Consider the following 17,760-nt stretch of genomic DNA (forward strand, 5'->3'; position numbering starts at 1 on the left):
AGAGAGATTGAAGTGTTCTCCGACTGGTTTATGAACGTTATAATTCTTGACATCTGATTTGTGTCCATTTATTCTTTTACGTAGAGACTGTCCAGTTTGACCAATGTACATGGCAGAGGGGCATTGCTGGCACATGATGGCATATATCACATTGGTAGATGTGCAGGTGAACGAGCCTCTGATAGTGTGGCTGATATGATTAGGCCCTGTGATGGTGTCCCCTGAATAGATATGTGGGTACAGTTGGCAACGGGCTTTGTTGCAAGGATAGGTTCCTGGGTTAGTGGTTCTGTTGCGTGGTATGTGGTTGCTGGTGAGTATTCGCTTCAGGTTGGGAGGCTGTCTGTAGGCAAGGACTGGCCTGTCTCCCAAGATTTGTGAGAGTGTTGAGTCGTCCTTCAGGATAGGTTGTAGATCCTTGATAATGTGTTGGAGGGGTTTTAGTTGGGGGCTGAAGGTGACGGCTAGTGGCGTTCTGTTATTTTCTTTGTTGGGCCTGTCCTGTAGTAGGTGACTTCTGGGAACTCTTCTGGCTCTATCAATCTGTTTCTTCACTTCTGCAGGTGGGTACTGTAGTTGTAAGAATGCTTGATAGAGATCTTGTAGGTGTTTGTCTCTGTCTGAGGGGTTGGAGCAAATGCGGTTGTATCGCAGAGCTTGGCTGTAGACAATGGATCGTGTGGTGTGTCAGGGTGAAAGCTGAAGGCATGTAGGTAGGCATAGCGGTCAGTAGGTTTCCGGTATAGGGTGGTGTTTATGTGACCATCATTTATTAGCACTGTAGTGTCCAGGAAGTGGAGCTCTTGTGTGAATTGGACCAGGCAGAGATTGATGGTGGGATGGAAATTGTTGAAATCATGGTGGAATTCCTCAAGGGCTTCTTTTCCATGGGTCCAGATGATAAAGATGTCATCAATATAGCGCAAGTAGAGTAGGGGCGTTAGGGGACGTGCTGGAAATGGCCCACCTTGATTATTATACACATTGTAAGGAGAGTGATCATTTTAGATAAGCTATTACCAGCAGGAGAGTGGGGTGGGGGCAGAGAAAACCTTTTGTAGTGAGAAACACCCATTTTTTCATGGCCTGTGTGTATAAAAACATCTTCTGTATTTTCCACGGTATGCATCCGATGAGGTGAGCTGTAGCTCACGAAAGCTTATGCTCAAATAAATTGGTTAGTCTCTAAGGTGCCACAAGTCCTCCTTTTCTTTTTATATAAAATGTATCATAATCTTATGAAGGGGTGAAAACAAGAGTACAGGCTGTCACACTGGTGTCCCGGGGGAGTTGTCTGGCTGAGGAGCTGTCCCTGGTATCCTGGGGGGAGGCGGGAGGGTGTCTGGCTAGGGAGCTGTGCCTGAAGTCACTGAGGGGGTGTCTGTGACTGGGGAGCTGTGCCTGGTGTCCTCGGGGAGGTGTCTGGCAGGGCAGCTGTGTCTGGTGTCCATGAGGGGGCGTCTGTGGCTGGGCGGCTGTGCCTGGTGTCCCCAGGGAGGTGTCAGGCTGGGGAGCTGTGCCTAGGGTTGCCAATCCTCCAGGATTGTCCTGGAGTCTCCAGGAATTAAAGATTAATCTTTAATTAAACATTGTCATGTGATGAAATCTCCAGGCATTTGTCCAACCACAGTTGGCAACCCTAGCTGTGCCTAGTGTCCCTAAGAGGTGTCTGTGGCTGGGGAGCTGTGCCTGGCGTCTGCCTGAGCTGAACCTGGTGTGTGGTGCCCCCGGGGCGCGGGGGCGGGGTGTCCGTCCCTCTCTGGATCTGGGTGGGAGAGTTAAGATCTGGGTGGGAGAGCTAAGATCAGAAAATGTTGACGAAACTGAACTTTTAAAGAAGCCCAGGAGTGAATTTTTGGAGGCTATTGTTTTACTTTTTGCAATTTCTTTCTCTCCTACCCCGCAAGTTTTCCGGGCAGCTGTAAACCAGCGCTTGGCGCTCAGCAGCCTCCTGGCTCTGGCTGCCCTGGAGCCCCGAGCATCCTGTTTATGCTCCATGAGAAACACTCCGGAACGTTTCCTGGAAGTGTCCAGCCCCCCCACTGTCACTCCCTCCCCCAGCTCTCCAGGACGGCCGGAGTCCGGCACGAGATCCCCTGCTGCTGCGGTGCTGCTATTTCACTCAGAAGCTGCAGCAGGCACAAAGCAAACAGAGGCGCTGTACTAACCAAGGCGCCTTGTCTGTCCATATCTCCCCCGCACCAGACACACGTGCCTGGTAGCCCCTTCCAGCTGCTTTCTGTAAGGATGAAGCTGCTAGACAGGCGCTGCATCGGTTTCCACACTTGTTTTGTTGTGGTGATTGCTCTCTCAGAGGCCAGGACATGTAAGTAAATTCAGCAGCTTCAAAACTTAGGCAAAGTTCACACTTGCTTGTTTCTGTGGATAGTTCAGATTGGTTTTTGCTCCTTCCCTTAGCCCTTGTTATGCACCGCACCTGGAAACTTACTGTGCATAACAAGGCGATGGTGGCAGCGGTCTTATTAATCTGTCAGGCTCCTAGATTGCAGTCGTAGAAAAAACATTACTGCTTTGTAGGTTTGTAGAAATAATTTGCTGCTTGCCTGTTTTCTCCTGGGGACAGATCCAGTGTCACTGAGATAGCAGAATTCAGAGTGATTTAGGCCTTTAGCCCCCATTTGTGTCAAGTTCGTTTTGCCCCAGGCATCAGAAGGAGAGGGGTTTGTTCTGAAAATGTGACAGGAGTTCCAGTTTTTGCAGTGGTAGGTCTAAGTTCTCCCCTCGTTTTTTTACAGACGAAACAGACCCCCTTATCATCTTTGTGCAATTCCTGAACTTTGAGCTTCAGCGTTGCTGTTTTTGTTTTTCTTTTTCTTCAAAATGCATTAATATGGGTGAGCAAACCAGACTCCTCGCACATTGCTTTAGCTAAATGTGGAGGTCACTTTTGTGGCAGAAACAGGTTGATGTTGCTGACATTTTTAGCACTAAAAACAAATGCAGTCCTGTAACTAAAGTAGCCTCTAAATGAATTCAAGTTGGGGGCCTTCTTTGCTCATGGTCACTATTTTGAATATTACTTATTTCCAGTGAATTGTTAATACAACTCTATGTTGAGAAAGTGCTTTGGTACAATTTTTACATTTGACTTATTATTCATTTGTTTTCTTCAGTCAAATAACTGTGGTCTGAAGGTTGCCTGGGCAGCATAACTTCAAAGCTGATGCTTTGAAATTGGCAGGATGCTACTGGTAATGTGGATTAGCTGAAAAGGCACGTCCAAATAGCCTTTTGTTAATGTAGAGAGAGGAAAAATATTCTAGAGGCAATGGGGGAGGGGTCAGTTTGCACTCAGGTCAAACAGAACTTTTTTGCTGGTGCCAGAGTAAGACCATTCACAGGGAAGTAATTAGTGGCACTAGCAGAATTAGAATCTTTAAAATGTAAGCATGTTTGTGACCGGGTTAATGATTAAACAGTCAGAAAAAACCTAATATTTACCATTCAACCTTTTGTTTAAATGCTAGAGAATGACGAAAGCTCATTTTCTACCTTATTTCTGTGCAGAGCCTAAAAGAAACCCCTTTTTTCACATGCCTTTTTCTTCTTTGTTCATGCCTTCTTCCTTAGTTTTCTCTCTTTCCTTACTCCCCCATTATATTACCCTCCCACTTATCTTTCCAATAACATAACATTCAAATTGCCATATCAGTGCAAACCCCGAGTGGTTCATGTAGGCTAGTATTCCAGTTCTGGCTCTACCAATGCCAGGTGCTTTCAAAAGCATCCCCAATAATTCATCTTGTTGTCATGGACTCATTAAGTTTAAGGCCAGAAGGGACCACCAGACCATCTAGTCTGACTTCCTTTATCTCACATGCCACCACAACCACCCAGCACCTGCCTAAACCCAACAACTGACATTTTAAAGTGACTGAACTATGATGTGCCACAGGCAGAGAGTAGCAGGGACCAAAGTATTCCCGTGCCCCAGGCCCCTGTAATATCAGGGAATTCATCCTGCAATGGCAGAGAATTGTGTAATACTGTAACCATCATGGAAAGTTTGCTTTTGTGTATGGGTGCTGATCGGTTTACACCTTGAAGCATGAGGATGGCCAGCCCTTATAAATGTTGTTATATGTACTATAACTACTTATGCTGTTCAAATTCATATAAGTGGCTAATCAATTTTAACTAAAATATTTTTCTCAATAATATCCTGCAGCATTGAGCACTGGAGGATTAGTTACAACCTGCATCAAAAAATCCTTTTATTGAATTTAAATGTGCTGAATTTTAATTTAATCAACAGTCCTCTTTGGAGCTGGTTGGGAATTTTCTGGTGAAACAAAGCATCCTCAGAAAGTGCCAATTAGTTGAACTCAAAATGTTTTGTGAAAACATCTCGGGTTTGCCAAACGTTCATTGAATCACAGCCAGGGTTCCATCAGAAACCTGCCTGGTTTCCTGGTGGGCTGCTTGGGACCCCAGGTCTTCCAGGGCTGGTGGCTCTGGGACAACTGTGCTATGTGCTCTGCCCCAGGGCCACAGACCCTGGGAGTCCTGGCAGCTGCTGATCGAACTTGATATGATTATTGTCAGTTCCAACGCTGCTTTACAGCAGTGGTGAAACTAAAGTCAACATGATTCTTGTTAATCAACTGCTACTGGGGTCCCTGGGAGCATATTTCATTTCAGAAATGCCCTCGGTCAGCATTGCCAAAACAAATGAAATTCAGAATTTCTGGTTCACTGGAAACGTAAAAAAGAAAAAACATTTAATTCTGAATTGGAACAAAACCAAATGTTGAAATATTTAAATTTCCTGCTAACCAAAAATCCCAAATTTCAGCCAGTCCTGCTCCTCTTGTTCTTGTATTATAAGAAAAAAGTAAATTGGATCTCCCAAATGTCCTTCTGTGGACCTTTAATTATTTTGTATGACCTTCGGGGAAAAAAACGTTACATTAAAAACATTAAGGGTGTAAAGTCAAGCAGTCAAAATTTAAGTAATGCCAGACTTAGCATTACTCATGCAACCTTAATTTAGCATCCTCATTCACATGCATTATAAGTAGGGCCCTACCAATTTCATGGCCATAAAAAATGCATAACGGGTCATGAAATCTGGTGTCTCCCATTGAAATCTGGTCTTTTGTGTGCTTTTACCCTATACTATACAGATTTCACAGGGGAGACCAGCATTTCTCAAATTGGGGGCCCTCACCCAAAAGGTAGTTGCAGGAAGGTTGCAAGATTATTTTAGGAGGGTCATGGTATTGTCACCCTTACTTCTGCGCTGCCTTCAGATCCGGGCGGCTGGAGAGTGGCAGGTGTTGGCTGGGTGCCCAGCTCTGAAGGCAGTGCTCTGCCAGCAGCAGCACAGAAGTAAGGGTGTTAATACCATACATAGGCACGAACTCCGTGGGTGCTCCAGGGCTACAGCACCCAAGGAAAAAAATTGGTGGTGGCGTAGCACCCACCAGCAGCCAGCTCCCCTCTTCCCTCCCAGCGCCTCCCGCCTGCTGCCGGCCCTGCCGACCCACTCTTCCCCCTCTTTCCCAGCACTCACTGCCTGCCACGATCAGCTGTTTCGTGGCATGCAGGAGGCTCTGGGAGGGAGAAGAGCAGGGATGGGGCATGCTCAGAGGAGAGGGGGTGGAACCTTTGTGGGAAGAGGCGGGGAAGAAGCAGGGTGTGGGTGGGAAGAGGCGGCGAGGGGACTTGGGAGAAGGGGCCGGGCCTGGGGAGGAGCAGGGGCAGGAAGAGGCAGGCTGCGGCTTGGGCAGTGGGAGCGGGACCTGGGGTGGAGCCGGGGGTTGAGTACCCCCTGGGCCCGGAGGAAGTTGGCACCTATGATACCATACCATGCCATCCTTACTTCTGCGCTACTGCTCGTGGCGGCTCTGCCTTCAGAGCTGGGCTCCCGGCCAGCAGTCGCCGCTCTCCGGCCGCTCAGTTCTGAAGGCAGCACCACTGCTAGCTGCAGCACAGAAGTATGGGTAGCAGCACCGCACACCGCCCGACCATAACCTTGCGACACCCCCCCCCCCAACTCCTTTTGGGGTCAGGACCCCTGCAATTACAACACCGTGAAATTTCAGATTTAAATAGCTGAAATCATGAAATTTATGATTTCTTAAATCTTATGACCGTGAAATTGACCAAAATGGACCATGAATTTGGTAGAGCCCTAACTATGAGGCAGTCTGTGCCTCTGCCTTTAAAGCCTTCCATCCCTGTAGTCAGATCGACATGAGCAGACTGCACCTGCGTAGAGCCTCACCAAAGTCGTGTGAGGGTATGTCTGCACTGGTCCTATGGCAGGACTGGGCAGTAGACTGTAAATTCTTCAGGGCAATGGCTATATTTAATTTGGGATACTGGATGACAAAAAGTAAATGGTCAGTGCTAAACGGAGTAACAACAAATACCTGTACAACTTGTTCAAAAGAAAACAATGTTTTTCTTCAAGACGTTTTGGGACCAGTTTTCAAGAGTCAGGATCGAAATTGCATGATCTAAACATACATTTACACATGTTCAGTTACAGATAAAAACATGTATCTAATTTGCATAGCCTAATGAAAGAATTACAAATGAAAAGATGTTTATTTTTTCATGTGCCTGGAGATGGGAAATCCTCTGTATGTAGGGCTTCCATTACAGGTTCACATATTACTAATGCATTTAATAAAAATCTCTTTCTTGGAAGTAAGGAGTTAATTGCTACATGGCAGCCACATCACTGATTTAGCTCCATTTTCTGTAGCAGCACTATGTTTAATATATATATATATATTAGTGCTTGTGGGCCAAATCACAGGTACACTACGGTTGCTTTGTGCTCCTTTGGTGACACAAAACAACTGTAAACCCTTCTTAACCAGCCCATTTATGCCAGATTTGTGGCTGCTTTGCAGCCCCAGAAGCTTAAATGGAGTGAACCGGTGAATCTGGTCCTGTGTTTTTATTTCTTTCAACAGTACTATTTCTAAATAGGCACCTGATAAATAATTGTTAGATAAGTATGGCCCATCCAGTTCCTATTGACATCAATAGCAAGATTCTCAATGGACTTCAGTTATAGTTTGATCAGGCCTATTATATTCACTTTTTATTTGAAAGAGTCACAAGATAATTTGAGTTCCAGTAATCAAACATGCAATAGAGATAAGGATTTTTTTTAATGAAACAGCAGAATGCGTGTAAAGAAAGGCCTGTTCAGCAGATAAACTAACACACTTTCCTTGCACTCCAATAAAAATATTGGGGGACGGGGAGGAGGAAGCACAGGAAATCACAAAAAGAGAAGTGACAAAACTCCTTTCTGCTTCAAAGGGAGTAGGATCAGGCCTTTTGGTGGAAGTGAACAATCTGTCATTGTTAAAAGTAATAGGGAACATTTTCATAAATATATTAAAAAAGAAATTAACCGAACCGTTGTGTATAGAAGGGCTACCAACAACAGCTATGCTGTAGTGCCAGGATTACAATGTTGCAGTGGATTAGCATTACCTAACAATTTATTTACACAGTAGCGGTTACTGGAATTGGAAGATTGTTGCTAAGGGGAATCTGCCCACATGAAACTTTTTAAAGCCCTCTGTGATTATTCTTAACATACACAACTTTATTATTACTGAGTCTTGATCTCTTTCAGCCAATACTTTTTGTCCCTCTACGTGCAAAGCTGCTGCACCACTCTATCTTTATGGATGGCTCAAATGGTCATCTTTGATTAGAGAGAGACAAGATAGGCAAGGTAATATATTTTATTGGACTAACTTCTGGTACAACAGACAAGCTTTTGAGCTTCACAGAGCTCCTCTTAAGGTCTGGAGAAAGATACCAGAGTGACTGAGTTAAATACAAGGTGGCACAGATTAAGCATAAAGGTTTCACACATGCGGGATGTTTTTTCACAACATGAACTTTCCTTCATGGGGAAAACTTTTCCATCATCTTAACAGTTATGTATGTGCAATCCTTTCACCCTTCAGGATTTTTCTTCACTGGTCTTGTAACATTTACAAATGGATCACTATACAGGTGGAAGAAATAAAATACTGTGGCCAGTTCCATGCCAGCCAGAATTGCTAGCTGATCGCTGACAGAAAAGTCTGGCTCATACTTCAGAGGTGTAGGACAGCCGGTCCACTGTGCACCTTTGGAAATCCTGCCCTTAATATCTTGTTAAAATTAAGGTGAGGTAGAAGCCAGTTACACAACCTTAAATCTTCAGTGTAAACCACAAGCCCTTGAAAAAACAAACAAACAAACAAACAAACAGAAAAACAGAAGAAATACAGTGAGGAAGTTCTTGTGAGAGATGCCTACAATTTGATATGATATCCACTGATGCAGCTATTGTGAGCCCCTCAGTTGCATTCCTTATATTTAATAGACTAGCTATAGTATTGTGTTTGAGGCATGCAGATGAGTTAGTATTGGGTTTGAGGCATGCCACCCAGGAGCAATCCATAGCAAAGGATAAATGTTCCAGTGGGAAGGTACGCAACACTCTTGCTAATACACCATATCAGTTTCACTCCTCTGTTAGTCCATTTAGCAGTGCATAAAAAATAGGATGCTCCCCATTGCTGGCATAATACACGCTAGTGCGTCAGAATTTCAGATAGTGAATACAGTCCTCTGTCAGACCATGAGTTACGTCTGCCTGAACTGATGCTCACAGGACAGTGATGAATATTATGGACAGCCTGTCTGATTATGCACTGCAGGTTTCATACATTCATTCTAATCTGATAGAGTAAATTATGAAAATGCTAATTAGTGCAATGCAGGTATAGAACTGTGGTGCCCATCAGCTAACATGTCAGCCTCACCCTCTAACCCCTATACCTTGGACTTTTTCCAGGTCTGTTCATCCATATCTTTCTTGTTGCCTAGGAACAGTCAAAAACAAATACAGCAATAGAAAAACCCTAGTCTAATTTAGATGCTCTATCTGCAGTACCATGTGCAGAATATATTAAGGGCCAGATTCAAAACTCATTGAAATCAGTGGGAGTCTTTCCACTTTGAATCAGGTCCCAGTAGAATAGTGATTATTGCTACAACAAAATCTTCTCCAACTAATTTTTTCACAACACATTTAAAATTAAAAGTCAGTAGTAATAGCAAGACAGATGTGCAAAAAGTAAATAGTGATACACATGCAGCATTACAACTGTAAAATACGTAGGTTGTCTGTAAGTATCTCCACTAACATTTGTAGAGGGACATGAATTTCCTTTCACAACATCAGCGCAAACATTTTTCAAGCTGTGCCACTGGCATCATCTCCTGAGATTTTGCATTGTGTACTGGGTTATTCACCTTAGGTTGTGAAGTATTCATAAAGTATTTACTTTAGAAGTATTAGCAGGCATGTCTTGACTTAAAAAAAGCACTTATGGCCTCATATAAAAGAAGTGGTTCACAGAATACCTTACTTCTATGTAATTAATTAAAACAGGTTATTCTAACATATTGTAAGATTCTGTATCATTTTTCATCCTGCCTGTCAAGTCTCTGCCTTTTTTTAGAATACCCAGGATTAAAACAATGTTTTCCAGTAACACAGTGACATTTAAATGATGCTCTGGGCATGGCTTTGTACAAAGAGATCTAAGAACCCTTGTAAATGTCAATCAGGATTTTATATATATATATAATGTATATATATAAATATATTTGGCAACTAACACACAGACAAAGCAATCCTGAAATATCCTTCCTCTCTCCCACATTGCCTGGCAATGCTGCACATGGCTACAGCATGACTACCAACTCAATTCTGATTTTTGTTCTAGCACCTCACTCTAACTTAATTTTTACCCTGCCACATTGCTGAGCTGTACAATGTGAAAAATGTTTGTTTGGTTCTACAAAGTTTTGTCTCAGCAGTATGCCTCCGAGTTCCTGGTTAGGAAACGTCGAGCCAATTCTTTTATGGAAGAAAGTAAGAAGGGAAATTTAGAAAGAGAATGCATTGAAGAGCTGTGCAATAAAGAAGAAGCCAGAGAAATATTTGAAAATAATCCTGAAACGGTAAGAATTTGATGAGCATTTGACAACTGGAGAACAGTTTTGTGCCAAGGAGGAAGAAAAAACCTGGAAATGTATAGGTTTCTATATAGCAGGGCTAAAAAGTATTCAGACCAAGAGTGAAATTCTTCCACGTGCAGAGTGCCAGCCAGTGTGCATTACCTATTAAGGAAGACAGAACCGATGCACAAAGTATGGCTGTGCATACATTCTTTTTTTTCTATTTAAGGCACAAATTTCCCAGCACTCCATGCATGGAAAACCCATTGGCTTCAAATGAGAATTCTACAAAGAGACCACTTGCAGAACAAAACATTTAAGTATGGTCCTTTCTCTCCTAACAAATTGCTGGTCCAGCCATTTTTATCATAAAGATATTGGGCACCCTTGCTGAAGGACTTTCTTCTAAATACAAGAGTTCAATGCCTGAGTTCATGGACAGCACACTGGATCTACAATGTTAAATATTTGAGACATTAAATTTGTATTACAGAATGGATGTTAATTAGTAGATATAAAATTAGAAAATGAATTATCTTATTTTTGGTTGTAAATAAAGTCTGTATTGTTTGCATGATCCACCTTTGATCAAATAGCACAGGCTATTGGGCTACTTTTCAGTGTTAGGGTATAGTTTTTACTTTAAAAAAAATTACCACATAAAAATTTACCACTTAGTTAAATAAAAAGCCAAAATATTTTCCCATTTCATTTTAAATATAAATACATGTTCAAAGCTAGATTTTTAGTACCTGTCATTTTTAGGTGCAGTTTTGTTTCCAGAATTAATTTTGGGTGAAAATCTTGCCATATAAGGGGGAGAGTTTCAAAGGCAGAAAGGACAGTTGTGTCCAGCTCCCATTAATTGCCCTTTATGCCTTTAGAAAAGGAGTACTTGTGGCACCTTAGAGACTAACCAATTTATAGTCTCCAAGGTGCCACAAGTACTCCTTTTCTTTTTGCAAATACAGACTAACACGGCTGTTACTCTGAAACCTGTCTTTATGCCTTTGAAAATCTCCTTCTAGGTGTCCAAATATCTGACTGCACCTGCAAATCAGGCACTTGAGTCTACAAAAAGACAGGTCAAGATTCCTTTGAAAAGTCTAAATTACTTCTCTTTTAGATCTTATCTGCCTGTAATGTTTGACTCGGACTGCCAGTCTGTACAGGACTTTTAGGCATAAGCAATACAAGAAACAATTTTGCACCTCTTGATTTTGGGGCCTCCATAGTGAGTGCTGACTCAGCAAGGGACAGACTGGTCCTTTCTCGCTCTCTGACTCAGGGAGAGAAGTGCTTGTTCCCTGCTGAATCCTAATCTCCCACTTGGAGAGCAGAACCATAAAGGGAGAGGATTCCTTACCTATTTTTTTTTCTGCCCCTCCCTCCCTCTGGTAATCTGGAGGCCTGTGCTTGAATCTAAAAGCAAGTTTTATAGACTATTCCTAGCTGACTCCACAGATGAATAAAAATGATAATTGATGGACCTCCTTTTTCAATTACAGCACAAATACTGTTCAGTAAAGGTCTAGTTAACAGTTTATAATAATTCCAATTATCTTGAAACTTACTAAACTTCTCTCATTCTTTTTACAGGAATATTTTTATCCCAAATATTTAAGTAAGTACCAATCCCCCTCAACCCACAAAACCCACACCTCCTTGTGTGCTGTACTTTATCATAGAGTTTGTATGATACTGAGGGATTTCTTCCCAATTGCATACTATCAGTTGAGTTACTCCAGCAGCAATACCTGGGTGTTTTTCTTTTTAATTCTTATGTCCAGTAGCTCACAAGCTGTTCTGTACAGTTAGAACCTGACTGAGCCATTCAGAATGTGAGGCTGTGATCAGGTGTCCTTAATGTGTTGACTGGTTTTCTAGCTCAGACTGTGAGAATAGGCTCTTTGAAGGTGCAGTGCTTAATTTCTGTTGTGATGATTTCAGTTTAAATGGGTGTTTGGCCCATAAGCAGATTGTGTTGGTCTGTATTTACAGGCTGCCTCGGCTCCCATCGAGTAGGGATTTTCAGGATTACTGATGTTGTTCCAGATTCCTCAAGTGATCTGAGAACCTGTGTTAAAGGTAAGAATTTGTGATATAAATTTCACAAACAGTACTGAAACAGAATTATGGTGTATCTAATACTGGTTTGGGTTTAAGCATACATCCTGCCCCCTCTACAGAGCAGTTCACCTAGTAAGAAAAAAGAAACTAGTATTTTAACTCATAATACAGTTATCTAGAAAGTAAAATTACATTCAAAATAGTAGAGTTTACTCTCACTCTTGAGTAATACTCTGGGGGAATTATGCGCCAAAAAATTAAAAATTCTGCACACAATGTTTTAAAATTCTGCAAATTTCATTTGTCAAAATAACACAATATAATCAGGACAGTTTCAATTATTTTGGGAATTTATTTCAAAATATCTGTCAGCAAGTATGTCTAACAATACAGACCAAAAAAAAAAAAAAAAAGATTCTGGTAAAAAAAAACTGACAAATAGATTCCTTACTAGGCATATTAATTTAGAACTTGGAGTAATTCATTTAAATTACAATACAGAACTGTGTTTCCTGCACCCATCAGATGCAGTGCAAAGGCTTGAGGGTGTCAGGGGTGACAGAGGTGCTGAGGGAGAGGGAAGGAGCCTGGAGTGAATCTGGAGGGTTGTTGGGTGTGGATGGGAGAAGTATGGAACAGGTTTTTTGGGGGGGGGGGGAGAGGGGCAGGATTGGGGAGCCTCCCCCATGCAGACCCTGGCTGATCCCAAACCTCTCCCATTTGTCAGGCACATCCATCCCTGTCCCCACATCCCACACCCCCATCCTGATGGGTCCCTGAAGCCCCCTGCCCCATCTCCATGTGTCCCTGCAGCCCCACTCCCATTCAGCCCCTGGCTCAATGCTGTCACCCCCCTAGCTCCTGAGTCTGTCCCCCCACCACTAGCCATTCTCAACCGCAGTCTGTGACACCCGCGCCCCCCCCTCCCCAGCAAGCCCATGTGCCCCACTCTGTCTGTCCTAATCTGGCTCCATGGGCCAGGTACTGTGATGAACTTCTACTCCTGGGGGAATTATGTGCCACTGCACGCGCACACAACTTTTTTCCCCCCACAGAAAATACATTCCGCCCCAGAAGTGCCTCAGTTCTGCCTTTTGCCCACCAGAGGCCACTGTGGCACCAGAACAGCCTGCTGCGTTCATGCTGTTGGCTGTTCTGATGCCACAGTGGCATCTGGTGGGAGAAAGGCAGAACTGCAACACTTCTAGGGCAGAAAGTATTTTCTGCAGAAAAAAAATTCTGCAGGACACATGAATTCTGCGCATGTGCAGTGGCACAAATTTCCCTCAGAAGTACAGTAAGAAACAGCACATCGCTGTGCAACCCCAGAAGAGCTGTGGAAAGGACACAATTCCTCCAAAATCACAAGGGAATATTTTGCATCAGCCCATTACCAAATTTAGCGCGTTCCTCTACTTGTGTCCAGCCTGCTCTGCTTGTGCACAAGTGCACAGCACCCTGCCTAGGTATTTTGAAAGAGTTTCCAGTCTGAATATATATTTATCCTTAAACACCCATCCCTATGTTTGTCCTTGAGAGGAAATGAGGGCAAAAAAGAATCCTTAATAATTACACTACTCGCTGCCACAGATGAGCATTTTCTAGATTACTCTGCCAACATGCCTGCAGTCACAAATTAAAGTGTATTCTCATTCATTCCCCCCCTTCCCCCTTTCTCTCTCTCATTGGAGGCTTGGGGGGCAGGGCAGGGTAGGATGCTACAGAGGTGTGTGAACATTTAATGTTGCTGAACACTCTCCCATGAGGACAACTAGATATTAATTTTAATCCTCATATGGTTCCACATGGCAAAGTAGCAAACTCCAAAACAAAGTGGTTTAAAAAAAAAAAAGTAAAAAGATAACCTGTACAATTTTCAAAAGCCCAGGGGCCAGATTTTTAAAAAGTATTTAGGAACCTAAGTTACAGATAAGCGCATACTGGGATTTCACAAGTGCCCAACTCCCATGAGTTAGACACTTAGGCACTTATGAAAATTTCAGTACATATCTAATCTCTGCATCTATAGATGCTTACATTTCCTTATAAATCTGGCCCTTAGAAGCCTCTGTCCTATTTTCAGAAGTGACTTAGGCATGCAGGAATGTAAGACCCATTGATTTTCAATGAGGTCTAGGTACTTAGTGACCAGATTTTTAAAGATATTTAGGTGCCTAATAGGATTTTCTAAAGCATCTACATAGGTTAAGCACTTTGATAAATCCCACTGGCTCCTATCCGCATCTTTAGGTGCCTAAATACCTGGAACTTTGGAAAATGGAACACAGGAGCTTTTGAAAATTTTCCCCTACATCTAACTTTGCCATGTGTCCTCATTTTATCCTTTCATTTTTAATTTGAGTCCCCCTGACTTTCATATGAACTAACTGGGCTTCAGCTATGCATAATGTGGGCAAGTGTGTAGCATAATTGCGTTCTGCCAATCCACTTCCAACCTGGTCTGTAAGCCACTCGCTATTATTGAAGTCCAAGCCTTCTTAGCAAAGATAAACATCAATGCAATCTGGCATGGTTGGCTAAATCCACCTGCTCAATTTGCAGCGATGTCTTAAACAACCTTACACAATCTTCATACCATACAACAACAGATAATACAAAATACTCCCATCCCTACTACAGTTAGTATTTTACAGTGAAATAAGATCATAGGAGTGTATCAGCTCCATAAATATAAGTAACTGGTTAGAGTTGGGGGGTGAGGAAGGGGTGAGGAAAAGGAAACCATAGACCTGAAGTGTGGGATGGCCAGAAGAATGAATCTTTTAAATTATGGTATTTAATCAAAAGTGAGTTTACAGACTTCGGGCCAAATTCACCCAGTGAAAATAGATGTACTCCATTAAAGTCAACATAGATCCACCTGCTTTAGTCAGGGAGTTTTGCCCTACTTTTTTATTGTACTATACTTAGTCCTTAGACCTTTGTCCCCAGATGTGTGAACTTATATAAACATACCTACCAACTTAGGGGAGTACAGGGTAAAACAATAGGCTGTGTTCTCCCTGTGGTAGGCATGTTGCACTTCGCTTTACATTGCCCCGCAGGCATGCACAGAGAGTTCTCGGTTCCTCTCCGTGCTCCAGTTTTTGATTTTTGTAAGTGAATTTAAAGTTAGTGAAAGCTGCCAGTTGGATAGCACTGGGAAGTGAAATTTCCAGTTTGTCAATGGAGCATGTACAGTGCAGGCAGCAGGGTTGTAAGCTTGCACACAAATGTGCCACCTCTAGCATGACAAAGGAATTAGTCTCTGTGCCTTTCAGACCTTGGCCTCTGCTGAGACAACTGGGGTGATGATTGATGCAGACAGCTACTCACTAAGAACTGAACTGAGACCTCTGGGTTAATTTACCTGTGCCACTGAAGAGCCATCGTTTGGTAGTGGCTTGCTGCTATTACCAACCTGGGCCAGTCTGCACTCAGTAATAACAGGTTTCAGAGTAGCAGCCGTGTTAGTCTGTATTCGCAAAAAGGAAAGGAGGACTTGTGGCACCGTAGAGACTAACCAATTTATCTGAGCGTAAGCTTTCGTCTCTAAGGTGCCACAAGTACTCCAGTAATAACAAGCACTGTATACCAATTCCCGTGAGCCATTCATTTCATAATGGTCTTCTCTTGGTGGGGGGAAAATGTTACTGATCCATAACTGGTAATGTTGTCTTTGGACTAGCTGCCAAAGGGGACAAAGTGTATTGTAACTTTTGAGGTAACTTAACCTCTGGGCAGAATAAATAAAAAGACACGTGCTATGTGGATGCTTTTTCTTGTGTGGCAAGCTTTTTCCTTCTTGTGAATGGTGACTATTGGAGGAAAGGAGGAAGGAAATAGGATTATGGAAAGGCGGAGTGTAAAAATGAACTTTTTTCCCCCCATGCGCACACAGAAATTTCCAACCAATGTAGCCCTGTGCCATGCAATGAAGGTGGATATATGGAATGCATCGATGGGCAAGCCAGATACACTTGTGTCTGTAAACCAGGCTGGCAAGGAGAGAGATGTGAAGAAGGTACAATCCATTTTGTGACTATGGTGGTAGTAACTGTTACTATGGCTGAAATTAGAGCATTATTAACAGTACCATATCTTTAAATAGATAAATGAGGCAGCAAATAGTCTCTCTTAGATTAAGATTTTTTGGGCTCCCCTCCCCCCCCCCATTTCCCTTCTGTGACATACCAGGGCACAATACAGACCAATGAGTTGCTGTGTCACTCCAGGTCTGTAATCCGGGGACAGGCATGTCGTTCACAATGCCTTGCTGCTGTAGCCTCTAACTTGGACTGCTCACAAACTGCCTCCAGCTATGTCTGTATGTGCTTCAGCCAGCCAGCTACACATTGGCTCTTATCAGTCTTAAAGCTTACCACAGGGTGATCCCAACACACTCCCAGTCTCAGATTTCCCCTCAGAAATATATGTCCTGTACTGCTCAGCCCTCTCCTGGACAGACTGGGCTTTTGAGCTGTGCTCCGGCTCCGCTCCAGCTCCAGGCAAAAACCTGCAGCTCCACTGCTCTGGAGCTGCTCCATGCTCCAGCTCTGGGCTCCGTTCCAAAGCCCTGTGTAACAGACAGTACGGATACATTGAGTCCATTATTCCTTTAAGGGAATTACATGTACAACTTTTTACCCCAAATGAAGTTACCCAGATAATTCAATATGAACACACTGGATTAGATAAAACAATAAAACAAGTTTATTAACTACAAAGAGAGAGCGAGATCTTAAGTGAGTACAAGTAATGAAAGATAAGTCAGACATGTTTACAAGAAAAATAAAGATAAAATGCTACTGGTGACTAACTTAACAAACTATATTAGATTCAAAGCAAAGTTCTCTCACCTGTGTCGAAGGAAACTCCATGCTGTTTCTTTGCTAAGATGTAGATTTTTGCCCCTACCCTCTTCCCTGCCAAAGTTGGCCACTTTGCTGGTAATTGTCCATCAGTCTTGTGTGCACCTGGCTGAGGCATCGGCTTGCCTTTTGTCTCCAAGGGACTGATCTGACCACTCTCCAAATTTATCTGGAAAATACATTTTTAGTCATGATTTCAGTTTATAACTTCACATATAACGCTACTGCCATGATATTAGTGACCAGGAAATTATGAGTTTTTAAATGATACTTCACAAGACATGACTTGTACAGAAATTACTACAATAGTGTATAGGGTGTGAACATGGATATATTCTGTTATATCTTCTAGATATAAATGAATGTGAAGACCCAGCAAATAAAAATGGCGGTTGTAGCCACAGGTGTGCTAATTTTCCTGGAAGCTACGGCTGTTTTTGTGATGATGGATACTACATGCTTCCAAACAAACAGGACTGCAAGGGTAAGAAAATACACTTAAAATACCATTGTATGTAAGGAAATTATGTTTGGATACTACCAATTAGAGAAGTTAGGCTGAACTATAGCTACTGTCCCTTTAAATTTTCTCCTCCTATTTTGAGCCAAATTCTCCCATCTGATGCATATTTGATTCCAATTGATGTGCCCAAATCTAGGGTTGTGTTAACCTTTTTACATGAATCCAGGCTAGTTAATTAATGAAACCTGGGTTTGGGTCACAAATCCCAGACTTAAACCATTTTCATAGCCCAACTCAAATTTCTAGAATGCAAGGGGCAGTTAACATTCTTAGCTGGAA

At 42.7% G+C, this 17,760-nt stretch overlaps 1 protein-coding gene across 1 annotated transcript in view; it reads left to right on the plus strand.

Annotated features, from left to right (window-relative positions):
- Nucleotides 1-1,908: 1,908 nt before the first annotated feature.
- PROS1 (protein S) overlaps nt 1,909-17,760 on the plus strand; it is a 45,165-nt gene continuing 29,313 nt past the window's right edge. The window contains exons 1-6 of the mRNA XM_048870052.2: nt 1,909-2,326; nt 9,863-10,020; nt 11,617-11,641; nt 12,019-12,105; nt 15,989-16,111; nt 17,311-17,442. Coding sequence (XP_048726009.1) covers nt 1,990-2,326; nt 9,863-10,020; nt 11,617-11,641; nt 12,019-12,105; nt 15,989-16,111; nt 17,311-17,442 — 862 coding nt within the window. The 5' untranslated portion in view covers nt 1,909-1,989. The remainder of the gene's footprint in view (nt 2,327-9,862; nt 10,021-11,616; nt 11,642-12,018; nt 12,106-15,988; nt 16,112-17,310; nt 17,443-17,760) is intronic.

The sequence above is a fragment of the Caretta caretta genome, chromosome 1, assembly GCF_965140235.1.
Source record: "Caretta caretta isolate rCarCar2 chromosome 1, rCarCar1.hap1, whole genome shotgun sequence".
Classification (NCBI taxonomy): domain Eukaryota; kingdom Metazoa; phylum Chordata; order Testudines; family Cheloniidae; genus Caretta; species Caretta caretta.